Source organism: Chiroxiphia lanceolata, chromosome 8 (assembly GCF_009829145.1).
Source record: "Chiroxiphia lanceolata isolate bChiLan1 chromosome 8, bChiLan1.pri, whole genome shotgun sequence".
NCBI classification, from domain to species: Eukaryota; Metazoa; Chordata; class Aves; order Passeriformes; family Pipridae; genus Chiroxiphia; species Chiroxiphia lanceolata.
Genome location: NC_045644.1, coordinates 13371393 through 13385294, shown reverse-complemented (window position 1 = coordinate 13385294; position 13902 = coordinate 13371393). Strand labels below are relative to the sequence as shown.

Below are 13902 nucleotides of genomic sequence, written 5' to 3'. Positions count from 1 at the left end.
AGTCACACCTGATCTGGGCTTGTCCTGTGTTCTGGCGAACTTGCTGCCCATCTCCCTGCTGTGCCTCTAATTTCAGGGCTACCTGGGAACAGGAATAAAGCTTCTTCAGTAACTGTGACCGAAATGTCAGTGCTCCAGCATATTTACAACCTCCCTTCAAATGGCAACCGCACCAAAGATGTCATGTTGGTCTGCAGCAGAGCCTGAGTACAGGCATGGGGAGCTGGTGGGCTCCCTGAGGCACCAGCAGTCCCAGCAGGAAGGCTTGGCTGACGGCTCCAAGCCCAAAGGCCGGTGGGGTCTGGAGAACCGACTGCCATGGAATGAGGAGGGAGCAGGGTCGATGTGCAGTGGGTGAACGTCCGTGCCAGAGCAGGCGGCTGAGCTGATCGGGCCGGGCTAGGTGTGCCTGAGTACTGCCCTGATAAAAAAATGCCATGACAGGAGATAAACTGCTAAGTCAGTTATTTTTTTTCTGGCTTTTCTTAACATGTTATCTGAGCATCTTATAAACCTTGTCATGCCAATCTGGCACAGAGGCTGCCTGGCACGTTGGGAGTGGCAGTGTGGAAACCCTCTGACACTGCCCCAGAAACACTGGCTGTCTCCTCGGAGCTGTGAATTAATCCCGAGTGCCAGTGCCCCTACTCCTCCTGGGAGTGCGAGGGATTGCCATATGGAGAAACTCTGGGATCCAGCCACAGTGGGAGATCCTCTTCTCCATGCTTATCATGTCTCCCAGTGGGACTGGCACCAACACAAAGCTGCCCACCGGACACCTCGAGTCAAGCATCATGTTGATGCAGCCATCCCAGCACCCTCTCCATGCCCCAGGACCGGGCAGGCTGTTGAGATTTGGGACAATGTGGGAGGAGGCTGAGCCGGGATCATGGTAACCAGGAGTGACCAGGCGAATGGAGGATGAGTGCCTGGCTGCCACCGGGGTGTCAGGGAGGCTGTGGCAGCCAGAGGATGCCAGTGGACACCCCGCCTTCCGCAGTGCCCAGCTCTGCTCCGAGGTTCCACTGCAGGGGGGTGCACCCCTTTCCAGCCAGTTCCGCCACTCACAACATGGCGGCCCGAATCCCACCCTAGGCTCCCTCCCAGCCGCGCCACACTCAAGATGGCAGCTCCCAGTGCGCAGACCCCGCCCCTCACGGTTTTGCCCTAAGCGACAGCGCCCTGAGCCAATAGTGAGCCGAGCGGCGTGTCGTCCGCCCAATAGGCGTGCGGCGGGGGCGGGCCCGGGCGCGGGGTGCCCCTCGGCTCCCGTCCCGGGCCGCAGTCGGGCCGGGCAGGCGGGAGCGGGGGGTGGGGGGGATGGCGAGGAGGCTCCGCGCCGCCATGGCCCTGCTGCTGCTCCAGGCCCTGCCTGAGGGGCTGCCCGCCGGCGTGGAGCCCGCCCAGGTAGGGGAGGGGGCCGCCCGGGGGGCTCTGGGGTCGCGTCGTGGCGGGGGGCTGCGTCCCTGGGACGGGGGCGGCTGTGGACGTGGGGGGCTGCGCCGGCCCTTGGGACAACGGGTCTGGCGGGGCTGACAGGGGGTGCGGGGGATGCCTGGGGGAAGAGGCTTTTGGGGTCCCGCCTGAGGTTTGGGGAGCGCCGTGGCTTAAGTGAAGCTGTAGGAGATGCAGAGCCCAGAGTTCGGGGGTCCCTATGTGCCGTGGGGACGGAGAGCGGGTGCAGGGCTCCAGGAACGGGTGGCAGTGCCGCTCGGAGGGGCTCTGTGCAGCAGGGTGGCTGCAGGACGAGGGAGAAAGGTGTTTGACTGGAACCCGTGGGAAACGTGTCTGTAGTGAGGGCAGGAGGCTGGAGCTGGCGCGGGCCTGCGGGTGGAGGTGCAGGTGCAGATGACTTTTGGGGGTAATGACAGGGAACAAGGTGACCTGTGAGGGGACAGTGCTGAAGGTGGTGTGGGGTGAGCTGCAGGGTGGCAGTGGGGCAGCTGGTCAGAGGACCTGGGTCAGCAGGGAAGTGGGACTTGAGCGGTGCTGCCCAGGACAGGTGAGCTGGTCTTCCCGTGCCAGGAACAGCAGAGGAGATTCCGTGCAAACCTCCTGTGGGCAGGGGGAAGGAAGAGGGATCATGTTTCAGCTGGGATGAGGGGAACTAGGCCTTATCTTGGTAGTCTCTGACCACCTGCTTACCGCCTTCATTATGCCTGGAAAGAGTTTTAATGAAGTTGATTCTGTCTTTTTCATCTCTTTACTCTGTTTCCTGTCTATGCTGCAATGTTGGTGCTGTTGAGATCTCCAGTGACAGTCTTGAGTCCAGCACTGTAGACGCCTGTAAACCTCTCCCACCTTGGTGTGTGCTCAGTGACACTCAGAGAGGACTGCACTGGGCCTAGCAACCTGTGCACAACCTGGATCTTCTCATTTGTGGAGGCAATAAGTCTTTTTCACCCCATGTAGAACGTAGATGGAATATGATGACTTCTGGTTTGACATGGTGTATTCTGTGTAAGATAAAAATTGCAGTTTGCATTTGTTGAAGGTCAGAGACAGTGAGATCATGATCTGTGACCATAGGTCACAGATGCTGTGGGGTGCATTGTGCTTAATGTCACAGGGGTGCAGACGGACAGTGTCTTTCTGGAAGGGGTCCATTGAAATACTTCCCAATACTTCTGCAGGAGGAAGAGGTGAGGAATTTGTCCATGACTACAGATGTTATCTCCCTCTTGAATTTTCTTCTTTTCAAGATGCTGAGAGCTGTGTAATTCCCTGTTGGTAGTGCCATCCCAAATTCCCTTCAGGCATATTGTGGCTAAGGCTTGGCTGTAGCTTCTCTAGTGAGCCAGGTGCAGGATTGTGTTGAACTGTGTGTTTTCCATGTTGTCTCAACTGCCTTTAACAGATGGAGGTCCTGGTGCTTGCTCCGTTTCATCTTCAGGCTGAGGCACATAAACTAAAGGTACATCTCGGGTCCATTTTGCTCTCTGGTTCTTGTGGCATTCCAGCTATGAGCAGTGGTCAGGTGGTGGGATTATCTGTATGGAAGCTGTGAATATCTTCAACCCTACATGTGCTGATAAAAATGCCATACCTGCTCTGAAGACTGTGCAAGATGCTCCCCGCCTCACACAGCTTCTACATCAGTCAAAGGAATAGGAAGTAGAAAAGGAAGAAAGGAAAAGGAGAAGGGTGTGGAAGCAATTGTACAGCTTGGTTGCTTGTGGAGTAGTTGCATATGTGACTTGTGGATATTCTCTCCAGTCAGTGCACCGGAAATAATCCTAAAATAATAAGTCTTGAGTGGTATAATACATGAATGTGGGAGAGAAGAGCTTTGGCTGCCTACGTTTTCTTTAAGAGCACTTGGATACGGATGCATCCTTTACTTATTTCCTTTCCATAGTTTGTCTATATAAACCTCTCACAGTTTATTTTAGATCTTAAATGCAGACTCTGTCAAAAGACTGGTATTATCTCACTGCATAGTGTTTGACAGCTGCTCATTCAAAAACAAAAGTGGTAATATAGGATCTTGAAAATAAGCATGTAACAAAACTTCATCTGCTTTGGTGTTGCCTTAGAGCCCGATTTCCTCAGAGCTGATGGGTTTGTAGAGAAGCCCTGCAGAGGGACAGTGTTGGACTTGAAAGATCTCTGCACCAGGAGTTCCCATGTTTCTAGCTGAAACCCTGACAACATTTGCCTCTTGTCCTCTCCAGTGTTGTTGCCTCTGGTGACTGCTGTCTACTTCTATCTACCTTGCAGACATCTGCTATGCTCTGCTTGTTTCTGCTTCTAGGGAAGCTTCTGCTTCTTGTTCAGGGTCCGTCCTTCCTCACCTGGAAGAACTGTCCCACAGACTTGGTGGTCTAAGGCTGGGAGGTGCTGCAGGAAATGTGTCCTCTAAATAATTCAGGAGGTGGAGCTGTACTGCCTAGCTGCACTGAACAAACATTCCCGAGAACACACTGTGCTCTGCAGAAGAGTCTGACTTTTCAGGTTAAAATAAGTCCAGGCTGCCCAGGATCGTCAGAGATATTTCTTTTGACTAAGGTAGATGGAGGAGAAAGGTGATACTTAGCTCATCACTGTCCTGAAACCAAGTTGTTTATCTGTCTACGTGACTATTCACTGCACTTTCACTTGAAATTACGAGCACAAAGCTCAGTTAACTGGAGTTGATGCATTTCTCAGTAGATTACAAGCAGAATATTGCAGTTACGTAATAAAATCAGGGAAAGTGTCACAGGAAGAAGAAATCTAGCCATGCTCAGTTTTATCTAGCCATAGAAGTATAGCCTTAGCAGCACACCTTAGCTGGTTGTTGCCCTCTGGTTTGAGGGAAAAGGAAATAAGAACTTAATACATTTTAAAATGAACTGGATCAAATTTGTAATGAAAAGCCTCAAACATTAATCATTTTTCTATTGTAGTTTGCCTCTACAGGGCAGAATAAAGGTTATTTGACTGCCTCAACTATCTGTCTGCTTCCCATGCCTGCAGCTTAATTATCACATAGTTTTCTCAACTTTTGTTTTCTTTAAAAACAAGAGATTTAAGTGAATGTTAACTATGTGACAAAGTCTGTGGAATCCGTCCTTCTCTAATAAGGTGGTTTTGAGCCAAAATCTGGCAGAAGCATGCTCTTAAAGACCGATTTCATCCCAAATAAAAGAGTTTGCTTGAAGTGCTGTGACTTGAGGCATGATTCATCATATGTGACAACGATCCTTGCTTTAAGGAAGAACTCAGCATGACTGTCACTGTGGCTAACACCCCTGTAACACAGAGTTTCTGTCCAAGGCTGTGACCACAGCTCTGATTGCACCAGAGTTACTGCGCTTCATACAATAGTTTGGCAGGATTCAAGGCCCTTTCAGAGCATCACTTCAGGTAGTTTGTGAACTGAACAGCAAAGTTTCAATTACTCTCACGGAACAGAGGCTCCTCATCTCTAAATTTAAGGCAACTTTTTTGATTAAGGTAAAGGTAATTAGTTATAACTGCCCTTCAGTCTTTCCTGAAGTGCACCAGGATCCTTCAGGAGGAGAGCTGCTTATATGACCATAGTATCTGTTTTGTCTGCCATGATATCTTTGTGACTCTTGGTTTTTGGCTTGCTAATTTCCACAATTTTGGCAGGAGGCAGCAGAGATCAAAGTACGTGGTGTACTTGCTCAGAACAGGAACCTCTAAATAACTGTGCAGGCTGGATTAAGGACTGCTCGTTCTGTGATGATTATACCACCGTGAACTCCAGTGTCTCATCTGTACAGCAACCTTCCCAGTGATTCAATTTTGTTTGTGAGTTGCCCACACAATGCTCCTTGCATCTCTGCAGCTGGGCAGCAGATGAAAGCCTGGTCTGAAAATGTCCAGTGAATCCTGGGGAGGAGTGTGGCAGTTTTCTTCAGAAGAGTCAAGGCAGCTCTGTGACTGGGACCTGTCATTGCCTTTCTGAGGATTTCCCTACCACCCTGCAAATATTAGTTAGCAAAAATATAACACCTCTTTAAGAATAAACTTGGGCAGCTGTTGCAGAGTTGTGCTGTGCTGGAAGGGAACTTGGAAAGTTTCATCTGCCAGCGTTGTTTCGTTGTGGTTGGGGATTTTTCCATCCTCCCAGTCTGTTGAGCCAGGTCAGCCTCATCTGGCTGGTGGGAGCATCCCTGAGCAGTGGCTCTGCCATGTGCGGTGCTGCTGGGCAGTAGGGATCCTGCCCAAAGTGGTGATCCTGCCATCAGTTCCTCTAGTGAGGCAGAGGAATGGATGAGCTCGGTGTTTGGCCACATTTCAACAGCAATTACTCAACCCTGGCTCAAACAGCCATTGAACCCTCTCTTTGATTCCTAAAGGTGCTGCTCCTCTAAACATCTTCAGCAGTTGCTTTTCTGCAGGCAAAAGTGAAAACTGTGCTCTTTTATATGGCTCTGTCAACCTGTATTAACCCAGGGTTATGGTGAAGTTCACCTTTGTCTTTCTACAGTATTAGGAAGGCATTAATGTCCGAAATAGTTTCTGTTTCTTTATAATCTGAAAACATATGGTCATTCTCTGAGGTAATGGGTGATATATTTAGTAAATGCAAACCGCCTACCTTTTCTTTTTGCTTTTTTTCCCCCCTTAAGTCATATTGGGAGGATTGGCATGATTGAACAGACATTAGCTTGTGGCAAAAAGCTATTATTGGGCTGGTGATCCTCTGGCCTACTTCTCCATTCACTGTTGCCTCTGATGTGCCCTGTGGTTGTGGCTGTGCCTATACAAATGTCTCCTTGTCAGGCATGTCCTGCAGTTTCAGTAATGCCGAGCTGCACATGGCCTTTCGTTCTGTCTCCTAACAACGCATGTATTTGGTACTGGATTTGGGGATGTTCCTCTGAGCTGAGCTGCTCTGTTTTACAGGGTACAGGGTAAGAATTTGCCCTTTCCGGTTAGCTGCATAGGAATCTTCTCAGCTTATTAAGGCATTTAACCAGTGCCTTTGTGGCTCTACACACTCCCGTCTTGCCAGGTTATCCTGAATCCAGGATAACCTGGCAAGCTGCACTGCTGTTTTTGCAACGTGGGGGAAAGAACTCAGCATGTCAGAGATGTCTGTAGGGCAGGGCTGGTGACAATCTCAGGAGGGTCATTAGTCATGGCAGGGCAGAGATACTCATTGCACATTACAGGACAACTTGATTGTGCCAGGTTTTGGTCTGTGCTTCCGAGTCAGAAGAAAGTGAGCACAGGGGAGGGATGGTACTCCTGTATGAGTTCATGGAGAGATGCTGACAGGGAAGTTGGGTCCCTCCCTCCCCCTGCTGTCTTATGTGGTTAGAAAGCCCACAGCTAAGAAGAGAGGTTTTGAGATGCCAAAACCTGTGGCAATGGAGCTCTGTGTGGCTGAGCCTGTGAACAGTGCACATAATAAACATGCCTGAAATAACAACTGGCTGGAGAGAACAGGCTTGCTAAGCAGGAATTGCATGCCCTTACCTTGCCTGTTACAAGAAGCATGTTGGTATGGCAGTCACAAATGAAGCTTTTTCTGTGATTTTGCAGATACTATTTGACTGCAAAGGAAGGCTCAAGGTGCTGCAGAGACCTGCTGTTTATCTGCTTGGACAAGGAGGAATTTGATTCTCCTCTAATGATGTGATTATCAGTGAGATCACTGCCCCCAGTATTATTTTGAGATGATGGCTGTGGTCTCTGCAATGGCTTGTGAAACTGTAACAGAGCACTTTGCGTGCCGGGGCTTGCTGGGTGCAAAGTGAGGTGATGCCGGCAAGCTGAGACAGTAGGCCAAACCATTTAGTGCCAGTGTGGCCAATGCTGTGCCCTGAACAACACCTGCAAATAGAAAGGAGAGAGTTTATTTTGTGTGGAGGCAGCTCGTGGTGCTGCTGGTCTGCAGGCCTTCTTTGCTGAGCCAGTCTCCATCCACCTGGCATCGCCCGAGGCTGATCCAAAGAAAAGGATGTGAGAACTCGGTTGTGTAGGAGATTTAGAGGCAGTTTTCTGACTGTTCCTTCTTCACAAGCACTTTAATGCCAGCATATTTTAAACCAAATCCAACCACTCCCTCCAAGCATGGGAGGCTTGCTATCAAGTGATGTTTTGAGCATGGCAGAAATCCCCAGTGCATCAGGGGACAGAGCTTTTGCCATTTAAAATGCTGCTGGCCTCTTACTGACAATGGGTGGCAGAGGTGTGTAGGTGGGTATGGCGAGCAGCTACCAGGACTGACAAGCTGCAGGGTGCTGGGTTTAGAAAATAAGGGATAGCAGGGACTTTTCTAATAGAGGATCAAGACGTTAGGATTGTGTCTGCAGTCATTAGGACTAGCAGAGGAAAGAATGAACCTCAAGAAAGGAAAGATCTGCCAACAGTGAAGAAAAGGATTCTCCTTTCTTTAGTCTTCTCCATTATTATGAGTTGGAAGTTTGTTACTTCTAGTGGTGATGTGGTTTTATGTCATCTCTGGTTTTGATGTGTGCAAAGCAGTAACAGAAATTTCAGGGGAAGCTCAAGGGTTTGTTTTTTGTTTGGGTTTGGTTTTTTGTGTTTTGGTTTGGGGTTTTTTTGTTTGTTTTGTTCGTTTGCGGGGGTTTATTTTTGAGATCTGGGAGGGAATATGGTCAAAGCAAAAACTAACCCTATCCTGGCTCTAATTCAGGCCGAGGGAGCTTGTCAAGATACTGATTTGCTAAATATACTGGAGTGGGACAGAGAGTGAATTGAGCAGGAAAAGGATTTTATCAGTGAAAGAAGATAGTTCACAGAAGGAGGTGAGCTTTATGCAGTTATCGATGCCTGTCTCCCCATTAATTTTGAAACTACTGGCCAACTTAAACCAAATTTGATAGCAAGAGACCTCAAAGATGCCTAAGATTTCACCAGAATTCCTGGAAAGAGGTAGGCATAGAGACAGTTTAAAAAACCCAAACAAACAGGGACTCATCCTTGAGTGAGAAGCTACATTTGCAAGCTTATTAGCACTGGAAAATTTGTAAGTTGGGTTAACTGACTTGATACATACCCTGGCTTCTTCCAGAGCCTCATCTGGAGCTCACAGTTTCTGAGCCTGCAGAGTCAGTCAGCCTCATGGAACAAACTGATTGGAGGTCAGCTTTATGGAGCTCCAGTAGTTACAGAGCTACTTTTGTTTGTCTTCTTGACTCCCACTGTCTGAACAGTAAATTGAAGGGGAAAGGCTTGATAAGCTGTAGAAACAGCTATGAAAAGTGTGTTTTTCCAGGAATCTCACCAGCCATCCTGAGCTTTCCCTGTGTAAAAGGTGTCAAGTGTTCCTTTGGAAGCAGGGAAGACACTCGCAGACTGTGCAGAGGCGTTTTTAATGAGTAGAACTGAATGACTCTTTTCTGTTGTGTCCCAGCACACAGATATGACCAGCAGGTCAAGTACTGTTGTCCACAAGAGACTTTTTTTTTTACTTATTATGGAACCAGAACTCATAATCACTACAGTCTGGGATAATGCTGTCAGTCAAATCAACGGTGTGATTGTGGCAGCCACACGAGAGTCCTGCTACGGAAAGAGTGCAAAATATGCAGAAGTCCTCTCCCTTGCCAAGTTCTGTATTCCTCACTCTTTGTAATAAGACTTTTATTTGTTTATATTGTATCGGTGGTTGCTTGATTTTTTTTTTTTTTTAAAACCTCTTTCTCTGTGTGGGATCCTCTTTAAATCCCAGGTGGTGAAGGATTGCCAACAGGAACTGCATGTCTTCTCTGTCCAGAAGATGAGGCCATTCTGTTGCATAAATTATCCACTGTGACAGCCATCCCACTGATTGTGGGCAGAAAATCCATCCCACGGAGCCTGCTGTAAAAGCACCTCTTAGAGCTGAGCTAAACAAGAATTGGGAGTGACTGGTGTGGAATGAAAGGGTAAAATGGTGGCTGAAGTCAGACTGAGCCAGGAGGTAGGGGAAGGGCCGGAGGAGGTGGTGGGCATAGTATGGGGATGTTGCAAAGACTGAACAAAACCTTTGAAGAAGGCAGTGTCTTCAAGGCCAGGACACTGGGCTGACTTCATCACATCCTGCTTATCAGTTGTAACTGTAAAATTACCAAACTCCCCCCTCTTCTTGTGGGGGTAGGAAAGACTTTTCTTGAGATACGATCCGAAAGACCTTTATTCTGCTTGGAAAGCATGTAAGGAAGCTACCTGAATGCATGTGAAGGTCATGACTCATGTCTGGGTCTCCTGTGTGATGAATTCCCCCTTTTCTTACTGGTTGTCTCATTTGTTCCTCTGCAGACTGCTTTTCGAACGCTGAATGCTGAAGAGGAGGAGTGTTATGTCTGTATTGTGTTGTCTTCAAATTACCTTGTCGTTTTGACTTCTGTCTTTTTAGAAGATGCAAACTTCACAAACAGCTCGCATTTGACTCTCCAGTCTCCTGTGATCTGAACTTAGATAAAACAGGCCTGCAGACATCTGTCATTGCTGATTGTCTCCATTTACTGACACTTATCACCTGGACTCCAACAGAGCCTGTCTTAAATCGCCCTGTCAAAAATAAGAGCTCTTATTTTCCTCTCTTTTTCCTAGCTGTATTCTCTTTGTCTCATTGTTTTGCTCCTTTTTCCTACCCATCTTACTAGGGAAGTTTTGCATCTCACATACTTGGTTATTAATATCACTCTCATGTTTGTGGCTCATTGTTTTTACTGAGTTTCTTGCTTTCCTGCTCTGTCCTTGTATCTCTACTTTTCAGAGTCTGGGATCATACTAAACCAGTGGTTAGGCTGTGGGAACAAGAGTTGGGAGTTTTTTTCTCCTCAAACACATTTTGTGCTCTTAGGCCCATCCTTTGACTGCAAAGTCCAAGGATCATCCTGCCAAAGATGAATTCAGGAGGTCTGGAGTGATTGTTTTCTGTTCTGAAACTTGCAGTCTGCTTTCTGTAGATGGAACAGCTGAAGTAGTCTTCCTGTATTTTCAGCATGATATATATTTCTTGAGAAGCATTGTGCCAGGAAAACTTTAGATTAAGGGCCAGACAAATCTGGTTTTGCCTCGTTTCACCTTTGATGGCATGTAACTGCAGGCTGATATGAAATGTAAGAGCTTGCTGAATTCCTTGGGTGGACGAGTCTCAGCCTAATCTCCTTTTTTCACAGCCTTTAACAGAGCAGATAAACTTTGGGAAACAGAATGAGTGACACTGATGGTTTCTTGTCTGTGTCATATTATCTAGCAGTGTGTACCCAAAACTCTTCTTGCTATGATCCTGATCTAAAAGACTTCAGAAGCGCAGTCAAAGGATTAAATACATTTGGTGTGTCCTAATAAAAGAGGACTAAATCTGCATATGCAAGCAGTGAACATTTTGGCTTTGGCTTGAGAATGTAGAGGTATGCAGGGGAGGAAAACAGCGCTAGACAAGATGTTCACCCTGTCTGGGTGGTGTGTGCCCCTTGCATCTTGATCTTCGGGAACCAAACAAATGGAAGGTGCGTTTGTGTCCATGAAACTGTACCTTGCATGAGTGTAATCTGAAGGCTGGCTGAGCTGCTGCTGTTGTTGTAGGTATTACACAGAAAAAGTTAATTTTTTGTTTATTTGTATCCTTGCTCTGAGAACGCTTACTCTCACTAGCTCTTCTCTCACACAGGCACTGCCTGCCTGCCAACAGTTCTTCTGAAAGCACTTTCCTTCAGGACAGGGTGAAAGGTAAAACTTGTTTATGCTTTTAACTAGTGTCCCTAATTAGAGAAACAGGCTTTAGAAATACTTCTTTCATCTGGTTCAACCCATTAACATATTCATTTACAGGTCTTGCACTGTTTCTGTGTTTGTCTTGCCCTATCCTCGCAGCAGGCATCTTGCATATGCTACAGTGGTGAGGGCTCTTGGGGGTAAAGTGTCTTGGTAGTTTACTTAACCCAGAGGATTAGTGGAAAGATAAACAATGGAAAAATAGTTTTCAAAAGAAATTTCTTGGGTTTAGCTGTTGTTGGGATTTTTTAGGGTGAATTTATAAATATTATTAAAAATTTTTTTTGAAAACCACAGTGTAGTCCCAAGTCCTTCCTTTGATACACAAGTACTTTTTGCAAGAACTCTTCAGTTGTGATCCTGGCTTAACACACGATATTAAGAAAGGAATTTCACATTTCTCATCTAAAATGGGGACATGAAAATGGTGAATGTGAACTGTGGGTTTTTGTATCAAAATACCGGGGGATTGTGTGATACGAGGTGTATAATTACTGTGTAATTTTCCTCTTCAGCTGGATGTCTGAATGAGAGAATTCAGGGCTAAATTATTAATTGTTAACCAAGAAATGCCTGGTTTTCTTCTGCAAGGTTTTGGTCCAAAGGTTTTCAATGCCCTCAAGTACTATGGTCAAACTTTACCTAATTGTTTTATTGTTCTTGGCTTCTTCTGTACTTGAGTGGAGACTATTCTTCTATTTGTCTGGAAAGCATTAGTGTAAATAATCAACATGTGAAGACACAGGAGGATCAAGCTTTTGTGCCCCTCACAAATTACATGTGCTGTGTTTACTGCATAGAAAACAATTACTTCAAGTGAAAGCCTTTCCTTCTTCGCAGCTCAATTAATTGGTTCTGTAGCAAAGTCAAGACATTAAATTTCTTGTATATTATTTCCCCTTGGAGACAACAGCACACAGAGATGCAGACTCGGGACCAGTCAGCAGGTTCAGCGAGCAGAGCAGTGGGAGGAGAACAAGCTGGCTGAAGTGCAAACACAGAGTCTGAAAAGGGAGTGCAGAACCCAAACTGGCAGCGCAAACTGGTTTTATAGCTGCATTTTGGCTTCTTGATGCTTAATACAGGGTAGTCTGTTTTCTAAACCTTTGAACTGCATACCAAAATCTTCAGATGGCCGTGAACCGCGAGAGCCTGCTGTGCATACCTAGGAGAGTAAAAGGGAGAGGGAGCCCGGAGCAGGTTGCCAGCAGGTCCTGTCCATTGCAGGATGCTGTTGGTCTGGGCAGCAGAGCGAGTGACTTCCAATTGCCCCTGAGATGTGGACGTCAGCACACAAGCTTGCCTTGCTTTCTTTGGCAGCAGGGAGTTTGACTGCCCAGCAACCCAGCTGCTGGGAAGGCTCAGACATCTGTTTTAAGTTCCTTACAGGATGAGATACCCAACCTTTCTGCAATGAGTAAGATCATCTGATGTGTCTATGGAGGATATTTTACATTTGCACACTGAAAAGACATCCTTCATTTCCAAACAAGCATTTTACTGTTCTACATTTTTACTATTTTAAATATTTTGCTATTTTACATTTCACCTTTCATTTAGGTGATGGAATGAACCTTTTAGTTTGACTTTTCTAGTTCTTTAGTGCTAACCTGTCTTCTCCCCAAGGGTTTGGGCTTTCCATGGAGCAGAAGCCTTTCAGATAATCCTCATGCCCTTCTGCAAAGAGGGAGCATGGTATTTCTGGGGGTGTGGTAGGTGTTCTTCCTTGCATTTGTTTCTCTCTTTAAAGTGAGAGCTTGCTCAGTTTGTGTCAATAACACCTTTGATCCTCTTATGTAAATGAATACTGGGTGTCCTGCAGAAAAGATCTCTTTAAAATGCCTTGCAATGTTATGCTGCTGAATGATGGTTAATATAAGTTCATAAAACCACACTGGACTGGAGACTATGAAGTTTCCCAAGTACAGTTCTCCATATTGTATTCTGCAGCACACATGATTTATTCTCAGCTGATTGACCTCATGTGGACTTGTGCCTGTGTAAGTAGCAGCTGAGATCAGTGGTCTGAGCACTAATCTGCAAGTTGCAGACAGTAGGTTATTATTTAGTGAGAATGCTCCACAAGTTTCTTGCTCTACCATTTTCATTCAAAAGGTCACTTCCGTGAGTTTGTGCACAGCTGAATTTAATGTTCTTTCTCAGCAAGGCAGGCCACACTGGAGAGTGCATAATTATAATAAATACAACTTTGTTCTCAACTGAAAAATCCATCTGAAATAAATTTTTCCAGCCCTTCCAAGAAACGCTTTTAGTAAGATAAATAAAAGCAATTCTTGCCGATTTCACATTCATTCAGCAGGAATGTTGGTGGGTGTAGGGTGCCTCCACTTAAGCCACTCATCACAGTGCCTTCTGGGCTCAGTCAACTTGTATATTCAATAGCTGGCTAAGGGCTGCATTTGTAAATTGGGTTTCTCGCAAACCAATTAAACCCAAGTTCATTATTTCTTACTTGGTCTGAATCCTGGTTATTATTTTGAGTAAAATTGTTCTTAACAGCAAGTACAGAGAGTTCAGTTAGACAAACTTTAAACAATGCTTTGATAGGTGCATCTGTTTTTAGGGATGTGCATGTATTTATACAAACTTTTGTGGCTTATTTTTTTCTGTTTGGCACTTCTGTGTAGAAGTAGATTTGCTTTCTTCTGTGTTCTGTTTCGCAACACTGGAAATACTCAAAAAGTCTCGGCC

The 13902-nt window shown here is 46.2% G+C and overlaps 1 protein-coding gene across 3 annotated transcripts in view; it reads left to right on the top strand.

Moving 5' to 3' along the window:
- The first annotated feature begins 1293 nt into the window (after nt 1-1293).
- The window catches only part of WBP1L (WW domain binding protein 1 like), a 58575-nt gene continuing 45966 nt past the window's right edge, over nt 1294-13902 (top strand). The window contains exon 1 of one of the 3 annotated variants that reach the window (XM_032694943.1): nt 1294-1407. In XM_032694943.1, the coding sequence (XP_032550834.1) occupies nt 1321-1407 (87 nt within the window). In that variant the 5' untranslated portion in view covers nt 1294-1320. The remainder of the gene's footprint in view (nt 1408-13902) is intronic. The other 2 variants (XM_032694945.1, XM_032694946.1) reach the window with 2 other exon arrangements.